Below are 26,709 nucleotides of genomic sequence, written 5' to 3'. Positions count from 1 at the left end.
TCTTCCTTCTCCTATGTATATACTATTTCAATTAATGACAGTAATGCTATGCAAGGCAGCTGGCTCCAGAAAGTAGAACTCAGTAGCCCATGTTGAGTCCACCCTGAAATACAGCACAGTGAGCCTTCCCTCCCTATCAGAACGGCACACTAAATGGTAAAACATTCCAATATGGAATTCCACCTCCTCTCCTCATTTCATTAACATACGACACGTGGCCTTTGCTAAAAAAAGGACTTTTACTGTTGGCAGAAAACTGACCATGGGTTACTTCCTCTGAGAAGCTCTGAAGGGGCACTCGTGCTTTCTCTCCATTTCCTCAGGGGCAGACGTGACTGACTCCGGAGGGCCTCACCAAGTCTGCCAGAAAGGTTCGCTCCCTCCTGAAGGGGTTTCCCTATAGCTTTAGTTATCCAATCACCTTATCCTGTCATATACTAGTCACTCTATTCCAGAATACCTGGAGATCCAGGAAACGTCATTCTCCAAAAAAATAAGTACTGGGTATTAAGGATGAAGTGGTGAAAAAAACAGACAAGATCCTGCCCTCTTTGAGCTTATAGTTCAGTAGAAAGTCTAAGAAAAATCCAGTGAACAGGCAGAAGCAGACTCATGTTTGTGACAAACGCCCTGACAGGAGATAACAGGGTGCAATGAGGGCAATGGGAGTGACCCAGGGATGCAGTCAGGAGACTCCCTGAGAAAGGGCCACTCAAACTAAGAGACAAAGGAAGAAAAGACACCAACTGCTGAACGGGGCAGCCTAAGCTCAGTCGATTTCCAGCCTTACCACGTGTTCCATGAAAAAATTCAACCCTGCCTTTCCCGTTTCTTCTTAGTGGCTATTTCTTCCAATACCTTCCTTACAGAAGCTAGAGAAATGAACTTTAAAAATTAAACCCGAAGACTTAAATGTAAGAGCTAAAACTATAAAACTCTTGGAAGAAAACACAGACATAAATCTTCTAGACATTGGATTAGGCACTGGTTTCCTAGATCTGACACCAAAAGCACAAGCAAAATAAGAAAATACAGGTGAATCGGATGGCTTCAAAATTAAAACGTCTGTGCTTCAAAGGACACTTTCAAGAACGTGAAAAGACAACCTAAGAAAATGAGAGAATATTTTTGCAAATCATATACCTGATAAGGATCTTGTATCTAAAATATACAAACTATTATAATTCAATAATAAAAAGAAAAACCTGTTTAAAAATGAGCAAAAGATCTGACTAGGTATTTTTCCAAAGATGTATAAGTGGCCAATAAACAGATGGAAAGATGCTGACCATAATTAGTTAATAGGGAAATGAAAATCAAAACCACAACGAGAGGGGCCCCGTGGGGCGTCGACGCCTGGAAGAGGATGCTCTAGAGGCAGGGGTCCCTGTGGGAAGTTGCCACCCCCCTAGGGCACTGCTCCACGCCTCAGCCACCTCCTACCCTGGCTTTCTTTCACCGCCACCCACTGTACTTTGTGTCTTGTCACTCCCGAGTCATCTTACCTCCAGTTTTCCAGAAAATAATTCGGATTTTCCTGTTAACTCCTGTGCATTTCCAGTACTGCCGACAGAAGTAAACGCATGGATGAACAGGCTGAACAAAAATTCTGGAGGTTGGGAAGTTATGATCAAGGCTAAGACCCAGCTCCACCCAATGGCCAGCAAGCTCCAGTGCTGGATGCCCCATGCCAAAGAACTAGCAGGACAGGAACACAACCCCATCCGTTAGCAGAGAGGCTGCCCCAAATCATACTAAGTCCACAGACACCCCACAACACACCACCGGATGCAGCCCTGCCCACCAGAAAGACGAGATCCAGCCCCACCCTCCAGAACACAGGCACCAGTCCACTCCACCAGGAAGCCTATACAAACCACTGAAACAACCTTAACCACTGAGGGCAGACACCAAAAGCAACGGGAACTACGAACCTGCACCCTGCAAAAAGGAGACCCCAAACATGGTTAAGTTAAGCAAAATGAGAAGACAGAGAAATGTGCAGCAGATGAAGGAGCAAGGTAAAAACCCACCAGACCAAACAAATGAAAAGGAAATAGGGAGTCTACCTGAAAAAGAACTGAGTAATGATAGTAAAGATGATGCAAAACCTTGGAAGTAGAATGCAGGAAATACAAGAAACGTTTAACAAGGACCTAGAAAAACTAAAGAGCAATCAATGATGAACAACACAATAAATGAAATTTAAAATTCTCTAGAAGGAATCAATAGCAGAATAACTGAGGCAGAAGAACGGATAAGTGACCTGGAAGATAAAATAGTGGAAATAACTACCACAGAGTAGAATAAAGAAAAAAGAATGAAAAGAACTGAGGACAGTCTCAGAGACCTCCGGGACAACACTAAACGCACCAACTTTCGAATTATAGGGGGGCCCATTAGAAGAGAAAAAGAAAGAGTCTGAGAAAATATTTGACGATATTATAGTTGAAAACTTCCCTAACATGGGAAAGGAAACAGTCAATCAAGTCCAGGAAGCTCAGAGAGTCCCGTGCAGGATAAATCCAAGGAGAAACACGCCAAGAGTCATGTTAATCAAACTATCAAAACTTAAATACAAAGAAAACATATTAAAAGCAGCAAGGGAAAAGCAACAAATAACATACAAAGGAATCCCCATAAGGTTAACAGCTGATCTTTCAGCAGAAACTCTGCAAGCCAGAAGGCAGTGGCAGGACATATTTAAAGTGATGGAAGGGAAAAACCTACAACCAAGATTACTCTACCCAGCAAGGATCTCATTCAGATTCGATGGAGAAATTAAAACCTTTACAGACAAGCAAAAGTTAAGAGAATTCAGCACCACCAAACCAGCTTTACAACAAATGCTAAAGGAACTTCTCTAGGCAGGAAACACAAGAGATGGAAAAGAGCTGCAAAAACAAACCCAAAACAATTAAGAAAATGGTAATACAAACATACATATCAATAATTACCTTAAATGTAAATGGATTAGCATTTGGTCTTATCTTCAACCAAAAGACACAGACTGGCTGAATGGATACAAAAACAAGACCCATATATATGCTGTCTACAAGAGACCCACTTCAGACCTAGGGGCACATACAGACTGAAAGTGAGGGCATGGAAAAAGATATTCCATGCAAATGGAAATCAAAAGAAAGCTGGAGGAGCAATTCTCATATCAGACAAAATAGACTTTAAAATAAAGACTGTTACAAGAGACAAAGAAGGACACTACATAACGATCAAAGGATCAAACCAAGAAGAGGAGATAACACTTGTAAATATTTATGCACCCAACAAAGAAGAATCACAATACATAAGGCAGATGCTAACAGGCATAAAAGGGGAAACTGACAGAGTAACACATTCATAGTAGGGGACTTTAACACCCCACTTTCACCAATGCACAGATCATCCAAAATGAAAATAAATAAGGAAACACAAGCTTTAAATGACACATTAGATAAGATGGACTTAACTGATATTTATAGGACACTCCATCCAAAAACAACAGAATACACTTTCTTCTCAAGTGCTCATGGAACACTCTCCAGGATAGATCATATCTTGGGTCACAAATCAAGCCTTGGTAAATTTAAGAAAACTGAAATCATATCAAGTATCTTTTCTGACCACAACGCTATGAAACTAGATATCAAGTACAGGAAAAAAACTGTAAAAAACACAGAAGCATGGAGGCTAAACAATATGCTCCTAAATAACCAAGAGATCACTGAAGAAATCAAAGAGGAAATCAAAAAATACCTAGGAACAAATGACAATGAAAACACGATGGCCCAAAACCTATGGGATGCAGCAAAAGCAGTTCTAAGAGGGAAGTTTATAGCAATACAATCCTACCTCAAGAAACAAGAAAAATCTCAAATAGACAACCTTACCTTACACCTAAAGCAATTAGAGAAAGAAGAACAAAACCACCCCCCCGAAGTTAGCAGAAGGAAAGAAATCATAAAGATCAGATCAGAAATGAAGGAAACAATAGCAAAGATCAATGAAACTAAAAGCTGGTTCTTTGAGAAGATAAACAAAACTGATAAACCATTAGCCAGACTCATCAAGAAAAAAAGGGAGAAGACTCAAATCAACAGAATTAGAAATGAAAAAGGAGAAGCAACAACTGACACTGCAGAAATACAAAGGATCATGAGATTACTACAAGCAACTCTATGCCAATAAAATGGACAACCTGGAAGAAATGGACACATTCTTAGAAAAGCACAAGCTTCCTAGACTGAACCAGGAAGAAACAGAAAATGTAAACAGACCAATCACAAGCACTGAAATTGAAACTGTGATTAAAAATCTTCCAACAAACAAAAGCCCAGGACCAGATGGCTTCACAGGCACATTCTATCACACATTTAGAGAAGAGCTAACACCTATCCTTCTCAAACTCTTCCAAAATATAGCACGGTGAGGAACACTCCCAAACTCATTCTACGAGGCCACCATCAACCTGATACCAAAACCAGACGAAGATGTCACACAAAAAAGTAAGCTATAGGCCAATATCACTGATGAACATAGATGCAAAAATCCTCAACAAAATACTAGGAAACAGAATCCAACAGCACATTAAAAGGCTCATACACCATGATCAAGTGTGGTTTATCCCAGGAATGCAAGGAATCTTCAATATATGCAAATCAATCAATGTGATAAATGGTATTAACAGACTGAAGGAGAAAAACCATATGATCATCTCAACAGATGCAGAAAAGGTTTTCGACAAATATCCACACCCATTTATGATAAAAACCCTCCAGAAAGTAGGCAGAGAGGGAACCTGCCGCAACATAATAAAGGCCATATGTGACAAACCCACAGCCCACATCGTCCTCAATGGTGAGAAACTGAAACCATTTCCTCTAAGATCAGGAACAAGACAAGGGTGCCCACTCTCACCACTATTATTCAACATACTTTTGGAAGTTTTAGCCACAGAACTCACAGAAGAAAAAGAAATAAAAGGAATCCAAATCGGAAAAGGAGAAGTAAAACTGTCACTGTTTGCAGATGACATGATACTATACATAGAGAATCCTAAAGATGCTACCAGAAAACTAGTAGAGCTAATCAATGAATTTGGTAAAGTAGCAGGATACAAAATTAATGCACAGTAATCTCTGGTATTCCTATACACTAATGATGAAAAATCTGAAAGAGAAATTAAGGAAACACTCCCATTTACCATGGCAACAAAAAGAACAGAATACCCAGGAATAAACCTACCTAAGGAGACAAAAGATCTGTATGCAGAAAACTATAAAACACTGATGAAAGAAATTAACGATGATACAAACAGATGGAGAGATATACCACATTCTTAGATTGGAAGAATCAACACTGTGAAAATGACTATACTACCCAAAGCAATCTATGGATTCAATGCAATCCCTATGAAACTACCAATGGTATTTTTCACAGACCAAAAAATTTCACAATTTGTATGGAAACACAAAAGACCCTGAATAGCCTAAGCGATCCTGAAAAAAGAAAAGCGGAGCTGGAGGAATCAGGCTCCCAGGCTTCAGACTACATTACAAAGCTACAGTAATCAAGACAGTATGGTACTGGCACAAAAACAGAAATATAAATCAATGGAACAGGACAGAAAGCCCAGAGATAAACCCACACACATATGGTCACCTTATCTTTGATAAAGGAGGCAAGAATATACAATGGAGAAAAGACAGCCTCTTCAATAAGTGGTGCTGGGAAAACTGGACAGCTACATGTAAAAGAATGAAATTAGAACACTCCCTAACACCATACACAAAAATAAACTCAAAGTGGATTAAAGACCTAAATGTAAGGCCAGACACTATAAACTCTTAGAGGAAAACATAGGCAGAACACTCTATGACGTAAATCACGGCAAGATCCTTTCTGACCCACCTCCTAGAGAAATGGAAATAAAAATAAACAAATGTGACCTAATGAAACTTCAAAGCTTTTGCACAGCAAAGGAAACCATAAGCAAGATGAAAAGACAACCCTCAGAATGGGAGAAAATATCTGCAAATGAAGCAACTGACAAAGGATTAATCTCCAAAATAGACAAGCAGCTCACACAGCTCAATATCAAAAAAACAAACCACCCAATCCAAAAATGGGCAGAAGACCTAAATAGACATTTCTCCCAAGAAGAAATACAGATTGCCAACAAACACATGAAAGGATGCTCAACATCACTAATCATTAGAGAAATGCAAATCAAAACTACAAAGAGGTTTCACCTCACACCGGTCAGAATGGCCATCATCAAAAAATCTACAAACAATAAATGCCGGAGAGGGTGTGGAGAAAAGGGAACACTCCTGCACTGTTGGTGGTGGGAATGTAAATTGATACAGCCACTATGGAGAACAGTATGGAGGTTCCTTAAAAAACTAAAAACAGGACTACCATATGACCCAGCAATCCCACTACTGGGCATATACCCGGAGAAAACCATGATTCAAGGAGTCATGTACCACAGTGTTCACTGCAGCACTATTTGCCATAGCCAGGACATGGAAGCAACCTAAGTGTCCATCGACAGATGAATGGATAAAGAAGATGTGGCACATATATACAATGGAATATTTCTCAGCCATAAAAAGAAAGGAAGTTGAGTTATTTGTAGTGTGGTGGATGGACCTAGATAGTCTGTTATACTCAGTGAAGTCAGTTAGAAAGAGGAAAACAAATACCATATCCTAATACATATATATGGAATCTTAAAAAAAAAAAAGGTTCTCATGAACCTCGGGGCAGGACAGGAATAAAGACGCAGACGTGGAGAATGGACTTGAGGACGTGGGGAGGGGGAAGGGTAAGCTGGGACGAAGTGAGAGAGTGGCATGGACATATATACACTAGCAAATGTAAAATAGATAGCTAGTGGGAAGCAGCTGCATAGCAGAGGGAGATCAGCTCGGTGCTTTGTGACCACCTAGAGCGGTGGGATAGGGAGGGTGGGAGGGAGGGAGACGCAAGAGGGAGGGGATATGGGGATACATGTATACATATAGCTGATTCACTTTGTTATACAGCAGAAACTAACAGAACATTGTAAAGCAATTATACTCCAATAAAGGTGTTTAAGGGCTTCCCTGGTGGCACAGTGGTTGAGAGTCCGCCTGCCGATGCAGGGGACGCGGGTTCGTGCCCCCGGTCCGGGAGGATCCCACATGCTGCGGAGCGGCTGGGCCCGTGAGCCATGGCCGCTGAGCCTGCACGTCCGGAGCCTGTGCTCCACAACGGGAGAGGCCACAGCAGTGAGAGGCCCGCGTACCGCCAAAAAAAAAAAAAAAAAAAAAAGATGTTTAAAAACAAAAAACCACAATGAGATAGGTCTTCACACCCAGTAGGATGGCTAAAATGAAAGCCAGACAATAACAAATATTGACAAGGATGAAGAAACACTGGAACCCTCACACACTGCTGGTAAAGATGTAAAATGGTGCTCTGAAAAACAGCCTGGCAGTTCCTTAAAAAGTTAAATAAACTAACCATATAAGCCAGCAATTCTACTCCTTAGGTATAAGTCCGAAAAGAAGTGATAATTTACATCCACACAAAACACTGCACCCAAATGTTCACAGCAGCGTTACACATACAGCCACAAAATCCAAATGTCTATCAACTGATGAACAGTTAAACAAATGGGGTTTACTCATACCATCACAAGTATTTGGAAATAAAAAGCAAAGAAGTATTGATACGTGCAAAACATGGATGATTCCTGAAGACAGTATGCTACGTGAAAAGAAGCCATTCACAAAAGGTGTATGTGATCCCATTTACATGAAAGCCCAGAGTAAGCAAATCTGTAGACACAGGAAGAGTAGTCTGGTTGCCAGGGACTGGAGTGGGGGGAGATGGGAATGACAACTAAAGGGTACAGGGTTTCTTTGCGATCGGATGACGAACACATTCTATAATTGACTGTGGTGATGGTTACACAGCTCTGTGAATACATACTAAAAACTACTGTTGTGCACTTCGAAATGGGTGAATTACATGGTATATGAATTATTTCTCAAAAAAAGTTGGTATTAAAAACAAGCCTAGAGTCCAGCTGGGGAAGGCTGTTTCAGGAAATGGTACTACTCTACGCAGTCAATTCCTGAGAAGACCACCTGCTGTCCTGACAGTAGAGCCAGGCGGACAAGCCTGCTCTGGGCTGCTGCTGGCTGGCTGGCTGCTCTCCCCAGTGCCTGTAGATTTCCACGCTCGGCGTGGTCATCTGCTCCTACCCACAGATCAGTTGGTCTATGGAACACAATTCCATGTGGTTCAAAGCTGCAGCAACATGTAGACTAAGTAGCTTTAAAAATCATTTTTAGGGCTTCCCTGGTGGCACAGTGGTTGAGAGTCCGCCTGCCGATGCAGGGGACAGGGGTTCGTGCCCCGGTCTGGGAAGATCCCACATGCCGCGGAGCGGCTGGGCCCGTGAGCCATGGCCGCTGAGCCTGTGCGTCCGGAGCTTGTGCTCCGCAACAGGAGAGGCCACAACAGTGAGAGGCCCGCATACCATTAAAATAATAATAATAATAATAATAATAATAATTAATAGTAATAATATTAAAAAAATCATTTTTAGTGCCACCCCATAAAGTCTGCTGATCTTTAAATTTCGTGCCCTGACAAACACAAAATACCATCATTTGCACATAAACAGGGGTCCTTTCATTTTTTAAAACAATTTGAATTCAATACAATTGTTTTCTCTTTGCTATCTGGTACCAGCACAAACATTCGCCCCTAAGAGGCATTAAGCTGCCAGGGAATCCTGTAGGATCTATGGAGCACCGCCTCCTCCCTAAAGGGCAGGTTCAGGGACCATACTTAGGCCGCTGACGCTGTGGGAGCCTCCCACAGACTACAGGAAGAGCTCATTTTATCTACAGCCTGAAGGTTCCACAGCTTGAAGGCCAGAGAGAGCGAACTCTCAAATCCTGGTGTACCATGGAACTAGAGAGCAAAGGAGGGTGCACCGGAAAGGCACCAGAGGGAAGAAGAGCAATCTGGAAAGGTATTTTGGCAAAAGTGAGTCCTCTATTTTAGGGCACTGAAGGCAAACTTTACATGGGAATGAGACTCTATAATTGTGAAAGAAAATGGCAGTGGCTCACTGACAACTGTGTGCTTTTTTTGGGTGTGGATTTCAGTACAGAAATCTAATACAAAAATATATAAACTACTGATGGAGGTATAAAGAACCTAGAAACACCAATAAAACCCCACATGTTGATTTTACTCACAACAGCATTAAAGACAAAAGGAACAGGAGATGTAGCTGGGTTTGGGGCACTATTGAAAGAAGAGTGTCAGGGCAATGTTATTTATTAACCCAGAAAATGTGTACATCTCCACATCTTTCTGAGAAAATCTGTACAGACTTGGCGGCGGGGGGGACCATACACAGATGGCAAGAGGTGATAATGCCCCTTAAATCTCCAAATATCTATACAGTAGGACGTGCTGCTAAGTACATGGAAGAAAGAATGGCAAAGAATAAGCAACCAGGGACTTTTCTAACCTGTAGCTAAAAGCCCGCCGTTAAATGCTCTTTTCCTCTTTAATTTAACAGATAAATTCTAACTGCTTTGACTGATTATAATTGTTTACTTAAAAGGTCTTTTCAGAAAAATTAGGCAGATTATGCCACCAGTGGTTCATTTTTTCTTTAAACAAACATCTGATCAGCCACAATGTCCTGTAACAATTCAAGGTGAATAAAACGCAGGCCCTGGCCTCAGGAACAAGAGAAGAAAACTCATCTAAAAACAAAGTCCTTTGTCATTTTAGATCAGTTTTCAAAAATCATTGTATCACTGCATAAAGCAATGGAGACTTTTTTGGTCTCCAAAGGTTTCCACAGAAAAATTCTAGGGGCACTGAACTGAATAACAGAGAAAGAAAACGCCAAGAAGAAATATCTAGAGATATCTTCCTGACTTTGAAGAAATGTTCTAAAGCAGTAAGTGTTTCATAAACCAAATACAACAAAGAAAAAAAATACACAAATATAACCAAAGAATTATATAAGAGCTTTTTATCCCACATTATAAAACGCACATGCTTTAAAATCCCAATATGTCTAAGCAACCAAAGAAAATCACCCCAACCCTTTTATCAATCCATACCCTGCCCAGCTTTCCAAACTCTACAAATTACAACGCTGTATCAAAATGACAGCTGCGTCCCTCACCAGGACTGTTTTAGCTTTTTAAAAAATGGATATTAAGTCACACTACTTATAGGTCACATCCTCAAGTTCAGATCCATCAATGTTTGACCCTCTGATTTGCAACCTGAGCTTGACCATGTCAAGGAGCCAAGGAGCCAGACCCCTTGTCCCTGGGAAGAAACGGTGACAAACCTGCCCAATGTTGGATATGGCAGGTGTCAAACTGCCTTTCTGGAAGCTCCCATTCCATCGGGCTCCTTGTATTTTACCCTGGAAAACCACTTTGCTAATTGCACCACACCGTTCCAACCCTCCACAACGGTCTCCTTTTTTTTTTTTTTTTTTGTCTGCATTGGGTCCTTGTTGCTGCACAAGGACTTTCTCTAGTTGAGGCAAGCGGGGGCTGCTCTTTGTTGCAGTGCACGGGCTTCTCATTGCGGTGACTTCTCCTGTTGTGGAGCATGGGCTCTAGGCACGCAGGCTTCAGTAGTTGTGGCACGCGGGCTTCAGTAGTTGCGGCTCGCGGGCTCTAGAGCGCAAGCTCAGTAGTTGTGGCGCACAGGCTTAGCTGCTTCCCGGACCAGGGCTCGAACCTGTGTCCCCTGCACTGGCAGGCGTATTCTTAACCACTGTGCCACCAGGCCCCAACAGTCTCCTTTTTATGTTCAATCTGAAAACCTGCCTCCTGGCGCACTGTTCCACAATGGTGCCTCCTGACACTGCTGGGCAGTGACCTGGGGAAGCCTGGGGATATGCATTCCCCCAAGACAGACTCCAAAAGGGAAGGAGGGGAGGAAGAGGCGCCCACCAAGGGGGCTGGGGCCGGCGCTCTGGCACTGCTCCTACGCTTGGGCCCTGGCGACCCTGCACAGCTCTGCAGTCCTGCAGGGGCTGTGGCGCCAGCCCGGCAGGCTGCCCTCACACACAGCCGTGATGACAGGACCTGACGTCAGCAAGGCTGGTTTCTGCCTTTGTGCTACTTAGATTCTGCATCGAGGTGTATCAAAGGGGAAGGAGGCACCAAGTTCAGCACACCGCGGTTTACTAAATATAAACTGTTGAGCACCCTGAAGTGGCAACAGAGCCCACTGAGATTACATCTAACCTCTCCTCTAAACTCTTCCTGTGAGGAGCACAAAATAGAAATGTTTTCTTTATTTTGTAGCCAGAATACTACAGAAAAGCAGCCAGGGGAGAAAAGGGGAGTGCTGAGCCCCTGAACGGACGGCAGGGAACAGACCCTGAACACTGTGCAGAAGACGACGGTCATCATGACCAGAAGGAGTTTTAGCATAAAGGGAATGGGCAGAATCACAGCTACAGATCAGTCTTACATTTTAAACATATGATAACCTGACTAAACCTTTATTCTCTGCCCTTTCAGTATGCCTCTCCAGAGGTCGGTTGATAATGGAATGTTCTCAGTTCACAGAAACTATGCTTTTGGCTCAAATGAAATTTCAGAAATGAGCATCGGAGCTGTCAGACTTTTGTGGGCCTGCAATCGTGCCTTCCACTTGTGGACTTCAAATAAATGCTGTGGTATTTTCTTTTCAAATAAACAATGAGTTCTCTTACTGACCAGTATTAAAATCTACCCCCTCCCTGCATAGGTAAAACCCACCAAGGGAGGTGGCCAGTTTACACGGTTTTCAAGGGCTCTTCCACCTGCGCCAGAGGAAAGGCAGTGGTGAGGGAAAGGCCTGCAACGTTGGATGTTCTTCCATTTGCAATCAACCTTGAAAGTGTCCTTTTCAGAGCAGAATGCAGACAGATACTGGCATGGCTTTCTCTGGGCACTAGTGGTAAAACAGATTTGTCCTCACTCACTCACCTGTTTCCTTAGATTTACTTGCTACTACTACTTTATTTTGCAATTCCTTCTTTTTCTTCCATGTGAAACATTTTGTTTTCACCTGACCCAGGGTTACATTCTTCGGAGCGCTGAGAGAATACAGCCGGCTCAGGGTGGCCCCTAAATGTAGTTAACCATGTTCTAGCTATTCCACTCTGTATTGTAACCATCAGGCACTTCATTAGATGAGATGAAAAAATTGCCTTTTGTGGTCAGTTGCTGCTTTAGAGCAGTGGTTCTTAACCAAGATGACTTTATCCCCCAGAAGATATTTGGCAATGTCTGGAGACACTTCTGACTGCCCAAACGGGTGGGGTGGGGAAGGGAGAGAACTGCTATTGGCATCGCAGGGAAAAAAACCGGGGGTGTGATACATCACCCAAGGCACAGGACACCCCACAGCGGAGAATTATCCACTCCAAAATATCTGTAATGCTAAGGTAGAGAAACCTCGGTTTAGAGCAAACCACCCTGGACCCGACCCCACCGAAAAAGCTGCCAAGACCCCAGATTAAGAATTCTGTGACCAGGTGCTCAGGGGCTCCTAACAGCTGGTAGCTTGTACTTCTTGTCTCTCTTTCTCATTGCCAGTCCTGACAGATTAAAGAGACAATACAAAGGTTGTCTGAGCTAAATAAAATTTGACCGTTTCACACCAAACGAGAGAATGTGAATCTTATATGACAAGAAATTATGCTAAAACTTCTCCTCATGGTGTTAACAATCCCATGAAGAGGGGGTTTATGGCTCCATTTTAATCTTGAGGAGACAGAGGCTCAGGGACCTTGGCCACAAGTCTGAAGGCAGGAAGCTGGTGAGGACTGTGAGATCGTCCTGTTCCACGTTTTCCAAACTGTGGGCTGCGACTCGTTAGTGGGTCACAAAATCAATTTGCTGCATCACAATGCACATTTTTAACGCAAATAAAATAGGAAATAATAGCGAATATAAGAGTACAAACAGTTTCGTAAAGACGTTTCTGCCAGTCGGCCGTGGTCAAAAAGGCTGATAGCCAGCAGTCTAGTCCCGGTACTGCTGTGCAGACGAAGAAAAAGGGGCCCGGGAGGGTGGGCAACTTGTAAGCGGCCACCAGCCATTTGGGGACCTGGGACCAAGTCCAGCTTTTTGCTAAGTTGATGCCTCTGCCAGTACCAGGTGCACGGCCTGGGTGTCTAGATGGGATGGAGACCTGGAAGAGCAGTACCCCTGAACAAAGACTGGGACGTGGAGCCAGGGCAAGATGGAGACACTGTGCCCACCCCTTCCCACCCCAACCTAACCCAGGAGGCCTCTTCCTTTCAACCAACAGCACTTTCCCAAATACAGTGAGGGGGAGACCTGGCTGGTAGTGGCCTCACCCAGAAAACTAAATTTCTGGCTCACCCTACCAAATGAAACATCAGAGCAGAGCATGGTACCGTGGGGACCATTTTGACTAACATCCACCACTCCCATCTGAGCCAGATGAGACAGGGAGTGGGCTGCTTCCACATTTTCTGAAATTCACCTGAGGGGTGCCCCAATTTTGAAGTGTTCAACTGTAGTCTGTAGATAGAAATAGCTGCTTCGAGGTCAGTCATGGGGCTTTTGGGGAAAAAGGTCACAGAGCCAAGTGGAGTGGAGCCTCTCTTCATTAACACAGGAAAGCTGTTTTTGAGGCTTAGGAGACCTGATAAAGCGGGCTGGGAATTCATTATTTTAAAAAAGGATCTCAGAAAATACCTCTTGTTTGAAGAATCAGTTGTTTAACATGTTTTAAAACCTTTTGGGTCTTTCTTGGAACCAATATGCTCGGAAACTGTAGACAATGTATTCCTATGAACTAAGTTTCCCTTTCAGTTCATTTTCTGACCTGGTTAAAGCAGCCCAGCAACATGGCCAGAGGCTTCTTTGATTCAGGAGGTAAAAGATGGTAACTACTCCTGTAGTCAGTGTTACTTTCCAGGCTAAGGAATACAAACGTTCCTCCTCCGAAGCCCCACTTCTCACATGGTGGCGACACGAGTGGCCAGGCAAGGCATAAAATGGCCTAAGATGACATGCATTACTGTACCTAGCTTACTACATCTGTCCTCATGCACTTTTCCTTTAAGATTCTGAACACAAGGTGTCCCTCCGTGCAGGGCAGACTTGTGTATTCACACCACATGTGATGCAGGCACCCGGAGGACAAGGGGCGCCTAACATGGAACAGCGTTCCCCTGACACGCAAACAGCTGGCAAAGAACACCATCCACCTGGTCGCCATGCTCGGAAATCCTGACCAACAGATCGGACATTCTGTGAATACAACCGGAAACACAGAAGCAACACAACTAATACAAATATTGAGCTACACGAAGAGCATCATTAAAATAAACTTCCCAGTGAGACAGCACCAGCCCACCCACAGACACAGAAGGAAGGAGGGAAGGGACAAGTGGGCACGACAGCAAAGAAGCTAAAGCAACTACTGAACAGAGGGAGCTGATTCATGGTAGCACAGGCTTCTTACACAGTTGAGACTTCTGGTACATCAAGAACACGCTGCTCTGCCAACGAGAGAGCTCTGCAGTGCGCTGGGCAATTAGGAGCTTAAACGAGCTACGGAAATAGCAGGCTCACCTTCTCAAAAAGTGACTTCACATCTGTGCTTGCTTTCAGGAGAAATGCTAGTCCAAGGAAGACTAGGGGGAGCCTTTCTTTACCTCCTGGAAATATGAGGAAGTAGCCCCCCGCCCCACCACTGTCCTGAGCACTCCCTGCTGCTGTGCTAGAGACCACCCCCCCCGCCCCCCGTCCTGGGACTGAAGTCCTTCTGCACAGACACCTAACCCAACACCATGGTCCCAGGGCCTGTGACAGCACCCTGAACAGAGAGTATCAGCAGAGTCACGCACATTGCTCCTTGTCAGGAAAATACCTCTAGAGCCATTTCCCACAGGGACGCTCCACATCCAAGCTGCCCCTCTCCAGCACCTTCAGCCATGTTTTAAATGACTGCTATTTATTACACGTTACACGTTTAAAAGCCCTGATAATAACTGAAAGGGACTATCCTTGTATGTTTGGTCAAGGAGAAGCACCAAGAGTAAAGTCAGAATCTTCATTTTCCCAGCAAATAACAATTCTTTCTCCCATGAAATGTTCTGTCACTTAAAATAAAGGCAGATGGTTAGTCAACGAAATTCCTGCTAATCAGTGTCACAATAAATCACACTTAACTAATAAAGTTTCTAGAACATACCCTGGTTGGCCAAAATCCTGTTGCTTTTCTGGTTCTGAGTGACCTTTCAAGGAAACCTCACAGTGAGATAAGCTGTCAATGTAACTGACTATGTGCCAAGGCCTAGGAGGGCCTGGGAAGGGGGCAAGGCAGTGGCACGTTAGGCCTCAGGGCCTTAAGGCCCTGATCTGGGCCCTACCCACCCCTGACCTCAACCCTGCAGGCCCCATAGCAGGGGTCAACAAACTCAGAAGGGGGCAGGCCAAACCAGCCCACAGCTAGAAGTGGTGTGGACGTTTTAGAGGAAGGAACAACAACAAAAAGAATTATCTTGAGATGTGATAATTATATGAAATTCAAGTTTCAGGGTCCATAAACAGCTTTACTGAAACACAGGCACGTCTGTTCGTTTACATACTGCCTATGGCAGCTACAACAGCAAAGTTGAATAGTTAGTTGTGACAGAAACCGTATGGCCTGAAATACTAAAATCTGCTCCTTTACAGAAAAGCCTGCTGACCCGTATCCTAGAACATGCCATGCTCACACCTTTGCACTTGCTGTCACCTCTGTATGGAAATCACTCCTGGCCCCTTGGCTTTGTATGGCCAACTCCTTCTTGCCCTTAGGTCCTGGCTCAAATGTCACTTTCTCTTGTGGCCTTTCCTGAACTCTACCTAGAGACACCTAGCTCACTTTCACCTGCAATCTCCTTTGTAGCTCTTAGCTGAAACTATCCTGCTCATTTCCTTATGAGCTGTCGTTCTAGAAGAATCCAAACTTCCTGAGGGTGACCCTTGCCACTGCTGTATCCCTAGTGACTGGCAGAGTATTTGTGAACTGCATGGACGCTGACCACGCTAGTTACTTAAACCAGTCAAGCCTCCCTCAGGCCCCAGTCTCTCATAACCAAAGAGCCAAGCCTGAAGAGACTGCTCTGGCTTTGGGCATCATGATGCAGTCTGAGATGCAAAGAAGCAGCCAAAATAAAACCTGTTATATTTCCCGAAGGTTTAAGAAGTTACGTATAACAACTAAGTTGAGCTGTAAGTTAAGAACACAGTGTGCTTTATGTTTATGCCAACAGGAAAGGGGTGGGGGGACCAGGGTCTACCACCTCCCAGCTTCTGGCAAAAAGTGGAGGAGTGACAGGTGCCCAGCACCTGCTTTGATCCTCCCGCCTTCGTCGGCCCACTGCCTGTCACTGGGGCCTGGCATTTCAGTGGTATTCAGCTCTGATTAAAGCATAACCTCATGCCTATAAATAGAGACCTCTATAAAACACTAATTAAAAATAACAAGCTGGCATTTGGAAACTCCTATAAACAAAAATATAAGAGCTGAAATAAACAGCAACAGTTGCACGTTTGATCTATGCTGAGATGGGTAAAAAGCTACATATGTCTTCTCTGGAGTTTTTCAATTAACTCCTGAATTTACATAAGGGTTTTAACATGTATAACAGTGCCCATCTTACCTTTTAATCTAATAATGAGCTGGCTTTTCTCCATTTACTCCATTTTAAGAATTGTGAAGTTAATTTTTAATAATATTTTATTTAACCCAACATGTCCAAACTATCATTTTGAGAAGACATTACTGAGACATTTTGCTTCCTCTTTTTATACTATGTCTCCAGTATCTGCTACGCATAGTTCACACTTACAGCACACCTCAATTCAGAACAGCCACATGTGCCTAATGGCTGCCTTACTGGACTGTACAGTTTTTAAACGTTCATTTATTCTCAACTGAACACATATCAAACCTACTTGCCTTTAAGGAGTTTTATATAAGAGAGACCGTGTGCTTTTTTACTTTAGATGACTAAATAATTTATTATTTTATATATTTAGAAAACTCTGGAACTCATCCTAGGGTTCACATTGCATTCTTCACAATAAGCTAAAAGATATTAAGGACCCCATCATATTGCTTTCCCACAAGCATCCAAGTTTGCTTTTCAAACCATGGCTGTTAGATTTAGTTTTCATTTCCTTGACACATGGCTCCTTTCCTGTCCTAACTGAATACAACTAAGAAGCTCTGGCACATCTCAGCCCAGTTTTCTTAATGTGCAACAGGACGGCACCACCATCATGCACAAGATGACCCACCCAAGTTTATAATTCAAAAACATTCCACCCGCCTGCTCATTCCTTTAGGAGACTTATGTCCATCTTAATGATTTAAGAAGAAAGAGGGAAAAACTTAGGACCTCAAAATACCCTGGTAATGACCAGGATCAGAGGTCCCCTGCTGGAGCAAGCGCAACCAGGGAAGCAGTTTACTCTTTGCTCGAAGTGCTGCTTTTCACTCGTAAGACACAGCATGGGATGCTGCTTACAGAGAGTTCCAACAGCTGGGGACGCAATGGGATCATACTTCACCAACAGTGAGGACCCACAGTGTAAATCCTGAGGGTGTTCCTGGTTACCTCTGCATCCTGCTCCGAGAGGTGGTACGTCCTCTCGAGTCTTTGCAGAGTTCGGGGATTCAGAGTCCTCTGCTCCAAGAGATGCTCCAGAAGCAAGACCAGCTGGTCTGGAAGAAGCTGAGGACAAAACCAAACAGCCTGTGAAAATGCCATTCAGCTTACAAGAAATTAAACCCAAACGTTTAGACCAAAGACAGCAAATCCAGGGTAACCCTGGGGACTCCCAGCAGCTGCTGAAACATTGGAAGACTGTAGACTTTACTATGGTAAAACCTCAAGGTTTACCTTGTATCCCCAAAGACACTGCATTCTGGGGTCTGATTAAGCCCTATTCTCCATGGCTTCTCATGTCAGTTCTATATTTAAGAGCAGATCAAAAACTGAGTCTACCTTGTTTATTTTTTTAGGTTGTACACCATGAATTTTTTTTTAAGGTGTACAACATGATGACTTAAATGTATACATACACTGTGAATGATAAAAACTGTGCTTATCTTAGGGCTTCCCTGGTGGCACAGCGGTTGAGAGTCCGCCTGCCGATGCAGGGGACACGGGTTCGTGCCCCGGTCCGGGAAGATCCCACATGCCGCGGAGTAGCTGGGCCTGTGAGCCATGGCCGCTGAGCCTGCGCGTCCGGAGCCTGTGCTCCACAACGGGAGAGGCCACAACAGTGAGAGGCCCACGTACCGCAAAAAACAAACAAACAAACAAACAAAAACCTGTGCTTATCTTAATAAAACATTATCATGGTTTTATTAGATCTTTTTCTCTACAGCATGCATATGCCAAAAAAGGTCATTTAGCCTAGACAAATACTCAAGAAACCGTCTGATCTTAGGTAAACACATGGAAGTTTAACAGAAATAAGCAACTTTCAAATTTCCTTCTTTAGCGTGTGACTTGCAAATGTACACCAAGAAATAAAAAGCATGTCATGAAACTAGAACCATGTTTCACAATCCCTGTATTACAAAATCTGTAAGTTTATTATCCCATTAAAAAGAAGGTTGTATGTATGATCACACACACACACACACACACACACACACACACACACACGCCCAACCACACAAGGTCACTCAGATCCCTGAGTTTTCATACAGGATAAGTAAAAATGGTATTACCAATTAAGGGCAAAGAGAGCAAGACGTTTTTATATGGTTCAAAAATAACATAAACTAATCTGTGAACGAACAATACTTGTGAAATCCAAGAACTTAAAATATCTGTCTTATTCACTCTTGTACCACAGTGCCTATATCAGCCTCTAGCACAGAGCAGCACACAAACGGTTAACAGAAGAAAAAAATTCAATTTAAGACACATCTTGTAGGAACCAAAATGTATTTATTCTAAAATGAAGGTTTTAAAATAACTACTATGAATTCCACTGTTCTCGACATTTAGCTTTTCTCCATTCCTGATTATGCCCAGGCAATCCTGTCAACTAACTCAAATTTACAGTTCTGGAAGTCAATACTAGAGCAACAGGATATTCACAAGAACACCTGGATTTTAATCCCCATTTTGTTACTCTAAAAGAAATTTCAAAAATTATTGGCTTCTCCCCTACCTCTCTTTACCTTTCAGCCCCCAAGTGTGCACTGCACCTCTGCCTCCCTCTCCATTCACACACACACTCTTCCAAAATGCACTTGCAGGAAAACCCAGCAGAGACGGCATGCATGAAATGTACTACATGATTCCACAAAGAAAGCATTTCTTATCTTTCCTCACCTCACCTTTCTAAGGTCTAATTAAACCGCCACTTCCCTCTAGACAGACAGACACAAATGCACACCACTTGATTCTTGGTTATTTTCATTTCATAACATCACTCCATCCACCACAGTCATGCTGTGGCTCCTCTCTCAGGCTGAGAGGAGAAACAAGGTGCTTCAGCAAAACCAGAGGGTTACGATTCAGCACTGACCTGTGAGGTTATATATGAGAACACTTAATTTCCTTCCATTAGAACTACTGTGTCTGTAAGATGCTTTAAAGATATCAAATTACTATATACTAGTACAAAAATGCCATTTTTCCATTTTCTACAGTTTTAGACACATGAGGCTACTCGTATGATATTAAAACAAACTTGCTGTTTTATAAAACAGACCAAATTCAGAACCACCAGCTTCTGGGGAGCATGCATACCCTTGTATACCACGGGCACCATGAGCACTTGGCAGGCAGGCACTCATGGCCGCCGGCGGAGGGAGGAGTCTTACCCAGCCTCTGGCACTCCCGACCCGGCAGCAGAGCTGACACTTTGTTCTCAGCCTTTCTTGTGGCCCCTCTTATTGTAGTTCCATCTTCTCAGCTCGGCCCAGCTGGGCCTGGCACCCAGGCTCCCTCTGCCCTCCTTCCCATCCATCTCACCCTGCAGCCTCCCTCTCTGGATCTTCCTTCCCTATGTTCCAAGAGGGGCCCCTTCTCTGGTGGAGGCTAAGCCTTCAGCCCCAGCCATGAGTGTGCCCCTCATTCCCCCCTAAGGCCACTCTCCCTGACTGCCCTCCTGCATTTGAACCCTTCTCATGGAGTCTACCCTTTCTCCCCAAAATGGTCTCTCCCCACCTGCCCCACTACATCCCTTTCCAAAGTGTGCTCCAGGTGGCTCCCACCCTGCGGCGGGCCTAGGTGCCCGTCCAGCAGCAGCCCATCTGTCTGTACAGGGGCAGGGGAGGGGAGGGTCCCAGATTGGGTCAGAATGGCTAGCCAGTCCTGCATCCCCACGCGCACGCTCAAAACCGGTCAGCAGTGCTTCTACAGGCAGCCAATCCAGGGCAGCAACAGCTACTCAAGAAGACCGCTTCTGGGGAAGGGCCCAGCCTGATACAGCACAGAACACCCATGGGCTGCGGGTGGCGGCCTCATTCGCTAACTAAGTGCAGCAGGAACAAGCCCGGCCAACTTTCAGAACTGCAGAAAAGGGAAGAGTAGAAAGAAAAGCATCTCCCTATTACGTGCCTGCGCTTACAAAGAGGCCTATTGTTAGAACCCAAGCTTAGGATTTGGTTTAAGCTAGAGAGACCCAGAGAGGAAAGAAACCCTGAGTAAGACAACTAGCTTGGTCCTCAACTTACCCCAGCTGGGTTTGACCAACAAACTCCTGTTTAATATCAGAGAATTACTAACATGGGAACCTATCAAAATATCTGGATTCACACTTTTGTATCTCTCGCAGTTTTCTTCTAAGCAAAAAGTTCATACACACCTGCACAGAGAAACAGAACCAGAAGGATCACTGACAGCTTTCGTCTTCTCATTTTATGCAATGGAAAAATATCTAAAGCCAAGCCCCCTGACTTAAGATGGGCAGCCGAGATGGAAGGGAGGGAGTCAAGCCTTTGCGGTTCTTTGTTCAGTTTAATTTACTTTAATTGGAGAAAGGCAAAGAACAAGCATGCACACACCCCACCAGCTCTCCCTCCTCCTTCACTAAGGTGCCTGCTTGCTCAGAGGTGGGCAGGGGCACCAAGGACCAACACAGAGGCTGAGAACATTCCTCCATGATGCTGAGAGGTCTTCAGAACGGACTTGTGTAAGTGACTCTCCTTAGTAAAACCACCTGTAGCCATCTGGCTTTCAACTGTCATTCCTCCAATTCGGAGGGGGGAAGGGGAGGCTTGTATTTCAAATCGGTGATCAAATGCTATTTTAGTACATAGGCAAAATTCAGTCTCTCTCACTCACAAATGAGTACGTGAACATTACATAATTTTTACATGAGATTACAGACCCTGAAAAGAGAATACTGAAGCAAAAATGTGGCAAGCAGCTTGCTTTAGTACAGCATATTTCTCTTTGTAAAATAAACACTCCCTATAAAGCCACCCTATAATGAAAAAGAAGTACTAAGTAATAAACCAAAATGTTCGCAAAGTAACTGAGAGAGATCATACACCAGCAAACCTGTTCAGACGCAGTGCTGGGTGCCACCCGCCCTGGCAGCAAGCACAGGGGTGTTAGGAAATGCCGTGTGGGTCACTCCACTCCCACCCATGTAGAAATCAAATTAAATTTCACATGACTTCTAGGCCCACTGTGTTTAATACAGCAGTGTGGGGCGGTGGGGTGGAGACAGACACGGCTTTAGTCACAGCATGGAGTGATTAAGAAAAATAAAGCACATGCTTCAGAGCATTATCTCCTGAGAAAGCAGCTCGTTCAAACATTAGAAAAAGAAACTGCCTTTACTGCTGAGGGTCTAGGAGTGCTCACACCCACAGTTCAACAGCGAGAGGAAGAGCAAGTTCTTTCCTTTGCACAAACTAGGAACTCACGATGAGGTTATTATTTTTTCCGTATTGAAACCAGCTCGGTATTTTTTAAATGCATCTGCCTCAGAAACTTAGACAAAATAAGAGTGGGGTGCCAAAGTCATGTGGGCACTTGAAATAGAGGACTTCACAACACTGGAACACTTACTCGAACGCAAACAATAAAACACCAAAGGAGGTCAATACATTGAGATTTGTTAAGAATTCTGGAAGTCTGTGTTCTTGCTCTAAACATGGAGGATTCCATGGCTGCTAATTACCCAGAAACGCACAAAGAGAAAAAAAGTCTACCTCATAATTTTTCCCAGTCAGCCTAAGGGTTGAGGCAAGTTGCACAAGTTTGAACAGTTCTAAAGAGTTCTTACACAGGCTCTTGGAAAGAAAATATGGATTTTCCAAACGCACCCTCCTAGTCTACAAGCAGCACAAAGAAAACGAACCTTGACTCTTCCAGAAGCCTAGAAACCTCTTTCTACTGTCACGGGGGCATCACTCACTCCTGGCTCCCTGAAGACCAACCACACAACCGAGGTCCTCCACCATTTCTTCTATAAACAGGACTCCGAAAGGGCCAGCTAGGCTCCTAGATCAGAAAGTGCCCCATACGCATCTCACTACTGACCTTCCACAGGCAGGACCAACACAGGGAACCCGGGGCCCGCGAACATCCACGTCCACTGCCCGTGCCCCTCCAAAAGCAAAGGAGGGCACCTCCCCTCACAGCCCAGCTGGCGCGCTGCAGCCACACACGAAGGAAGTCTCAGACTCCCAGACGGGGAATGAGCCTAGGACTAATGCAGCCACCGACGGACAGTGGCGTGAGTTCTATTATTACCTCACTATCACTCTGGGATCTGCGCCTAAATGAAGCATGCTTCCTCCCTGATGCCATTTCCTTTTATCCTGGCTGGAGACTAAATGCAGATCAATGGGGGCAAAATACATATGATGTCACTTCAATTTATAGCAATGGCCTCCCTCTCTTTCGGTCTGCCTGAAATACACAGAAAGATCAATTCTTCCCAAAAATGGTTAAAAAATGCTTAGGGAGCATTCTTCTTCCAGAAAAGCATTCTCTGCTATATTTGTCTATGTTACTACGGCAGGAACTGTTTACACTGAACAAAAACAGAAAAAATGGGGGAGGGAGGAAAAAAATCTCAAATTCTCCTGTACGCTGGCTGAGATTCAACACAAGCAGGGTCCAAACCAGAATTGGGGAGGCTGACCTTTGAAAGTCACATGTATTCTGGCATAGAGGCACAAAAGAGACAGCAGTTCTCCTTTGCCCCTTGGATTAAAAAGGTAATCCCACAGATATAAAAGGTCTTTTTAATAACATTTCCCCCAAAGTCTAACAAATTCCTTTCTACTCTTCCCAGAAAACACATCCACCACACTACCCACCCTCAGGTGCCCTGAAGAGTATCAGAACTCTGGTGAAGTTGACCTTGCCTACTCCAAACACTGGCCAGGACCATGGTTCTCACTTCATTGTTTGTATAGGATCTTTCATCTGGCACTTTCTTAATGATAAACATTTTTAAGTGACAAAAATGAACTATTTGATAATATATACATAGGAGAGTGTCTGGCCAAGAGCTGTTGTCAACAAGGATATCATGATATAATTAAAATGGTTTGAGTCTAAAACAGTAACTTATATAGAAGAAAAACACAATTGTTCTGAACTGCTTCTAGAAACAAAACTTACAGAAGAAAAACCATCCTTTCCATGTTGAAGAAAAACAATACATTTTAAAGAACTGACGAATTTAAGAATTAAAGTCTCTGGTTCACATTATTTGGGGGACATAAATTTGATTTGCCAACCAATGAAAGTCACTAAATAAAATTAAAAGTGAAAATAATTTTCTTCAAAAATAAGGAAATCATTGAATAGATGTATTTATCCAGCATAATCAGTATTTCTGATTATCAAACATCTTTAGGGAGTATGCCTATGGACAAATTTTAGGAAAATTCAAGCAGAAGAAAATATTTATATAATTCAGTTCACATAGAAAAAAAGCATATTTACTATACTTTGGGGAAAACAATTCTAACAGCTACAGTTGAAAAAGACTACCGAACTTTTGAGCCATAGTTTGGTTGTGGTGCTTCCAAAAGTGACACCACAGTGACCAAAACAGACACCATCATTAGCAAAGAGTACCTGAAATAATTCATTGGCATAAATCATTCTCATATCTCACTCATGTCAGATTATAAGGGTCAAATTTTCATGTGCTAACACTTCCCTAACTTTTGTAAAAAACATTACCCAAACTATATGCAATTTGATACAAAGCGTATTATTTAAACTACATTAAATGCAGTCCTCCTGTCAACTCTTATAATCACGTGTACACTTATGGTTTATATTATAACACAGTTTGAAAATAAATCTTTGTACACACTCAAATTGAAAATTCCCAAGTATTTTATAAGAGATTCTTGGTATCTTTGCGTCTGCCTTCCCTATTCAGGAACTTGCCAGACCAATAACCAAAGGGGCCAAAGGGAGACCATTCCTGATCTGAATTTTATGCTTCTCAAGAAAAACATCGCGCATGAAGAAGAAACTATAAATTCCTAAGTGATTCAGTCCATTCACCCTGCCATAATAACACTTATGCTCCAGGCAGGGCTTGTTTAAGGCTTTCTAAAGAATTTGGAACACTTGAAAGGCTCAGAGAATACGTCTAATTTTTCTCGTATTCACAGGTTTTTGGTTTGTTTTTACTTTTAATAGAAATCTGCTTCTTTTCCTTTCTTTAGAACTAATGCTCTTATCTAAGTTAATATTGTATTTAATAATTGATTTATTTATCTTAAGAGTATACATTTTATGAATCTGAGTTCCTAAGTTGTAAAGTGATATTTTCTAATTCAAAATTCTGGTTGCATACCAACTGATTTATGAACCTCCAAAAGTCCACCATATGAATATACCTTTACCGTGAAAACTGTCAGTCAAAATCTGTGTGTCAAAATCGTGGCTATGGTATATAACCATCACACAACAGAATATCACACAGCTATTAAAAAGAATGAGATGTTAACTGTTTCTGTAATATGCTGAGATGGAGAGAAATATTATTAAGTGGGGGGAAAAGTTAAGAACAGAACATAGACTATGGCTGAATTTGCGTGAAAAATTTTCTAAAGATACACAAAAAGGAATTAAGCAACTCTTCACATCAACTTTTCTCTGAGTAACCTACATGAGCAGCTAGCTGCCTGGCCTTTTTCTCTTTCCTGCCTCCAGATCAAGCTGAACTATTTTTCTTAAAACATGTTAAAAATTTCCCAATAATTTACTTAAAGAAGAGAAGATCCACTTTATGAAGAAATTTAATACTGCAATCTAAGCACTGAAATGCATAAATGATTAAAGCACATGCTCTAACAAAATACTGAGCTAGCAACCTGGAAACCAGGGGCTTCTATAAAGCAGTTAGAAGCAGATCCCCTAGCAGGAGTGTGCACCAAGAAATCTATCAGAGCCTCTCTATTCTTAGTCATAACAACAGTATTTCAAAGCAACATAGGTCTCAAAAGTTCTGATGTCAATACTTCTCTGCGTAGAGATGAATACCATTAAATATAAGACATAAGTTCTGTGCGAGCAATGCGCGAATACTGAAAGAATTTTAGAGCAGCTCCCTCACTGTGATCTGTTGAAAGTCAGCCTTCGGCATAAGGGTTTATAAGAAATAAAGAATAAAAAAAAAGAAACATTGAAAGAATTTAAAATTTTCCAAAGGCTTTGCAAATATACATGAAGCACTGCATCAGTCACGTGCTCAGATTTTTATGCTGTCATTTATAATATAAATGAACCATCAAATATTTTCAGAGTTTTTTCCAAGGGAAAAACCAGTAACTGTAATTTCATTCAAACCAGAATTTTTTCCTATCTTTCTTCAACTTCTGCTATTACTCCCAATATATCAAAATCAGATCATCTGCGAGGGATTATTTGTTACAAATTTAACACTCCTAGAAAATAACTGCATCAACGTTAGATTCTTCTGGGCAACATTCAGTTGAGTTTATTTTCTATAGCTAGCCCTATGTTCCTGGCAAAAAGTGATAATATGCACAAAATTAAGGTGTTCATATGCACAAATACAAAATTCTTAGGAATATTCAGTATGAAAACAGTTTTCCTCTATAAATTACAGGTGATTAGCAAATGGGGGGGGTGGAACCTAAGCATTTACCGAAATTAAGCTCCTTAAAATTTTACAGACAAAAATAGGATCCTCCTCTTTTAAGTTTAAACAAGAATAACTAAGTTCAAATAAAACCATATTTCAACTTCTATAAAAAGAATGTACCTTTTTAAGGCAACTCCCTAAGGGATGGAACCCTATCATTTCATGTGCCACCTACCTCATGCCAGATACTCAAATGTTTATCAAATTTAAATAAAGGACTTAATGTCCAATCCGGTAAGATGGAGTAATACAGAAAAATGACTGCAAGAACAGCTGTCAAGCAACCATTCAGTGATTTAAATAAAACTATACTGAAAGAAAATTTATATAGCGACACATGAAAATTCAAGCCAGAAGTGATTCTCACTTCTAAACGAAAACGAATCCAAAAATACACAACTTAAATATATCAATTTTAAAAGTTTTGTAAACCTTCTGTATAATAGATTCTTACTCTAAAAGCGAATGGTAAAATAACGGAAATGCCTCCTCAATTATAATCGACTGTAATCAA

At 42.6% G+C, this 26,709-nt stretch overlaps 1 protein-coding gene across 3 annotated transcripts in view; it reads right to left on the bottom strand.

Moving 5' to 3' along the window:
* AOPEP (aminopeptidase O (putative)) overlaps window positions 1-26,709 on the bottom strand; it is a 374,694-nt gene that overhangs the window by 13,655 nt on the left and 334,330 nt on the right. For 2 of the 3 annotated variants that reach the window (XM_060014998.1, XM_060014999.1), the window contains exon 14: window positions 17,687-17,803. The exons of the other annotated variant lie outside the window; for it this stretch is intronic. In XM_060014998.1, the coding sequence (XP_059870981.1) occupies window positions 17,687-17,803 (117 nt within the window). The remainder of the gene's footprint in view (window positions 1-17,686; window positions 17,804-26,709) is intronic. 3 annotated transcript variants of the gene reach the window in all.

Source organism: Delphinus delphis, chromosome 6 (assembly GCF_949987515.2).
Source record: "Delphinus delphis chromosome 6, mDelDel1.2, whole genome shotgun sequence".
NCBI lineage: Eukaryota > Metazoa > Chordata > Mammalia > Artiodactyla > Delphinidae > Delphinus > Delphinus delphis.
The sequence above is the reverse complement of the archived record's forward strand: the minus strand, read 5'-3'. Positions and strand labels throughout refer to the sequence as shown.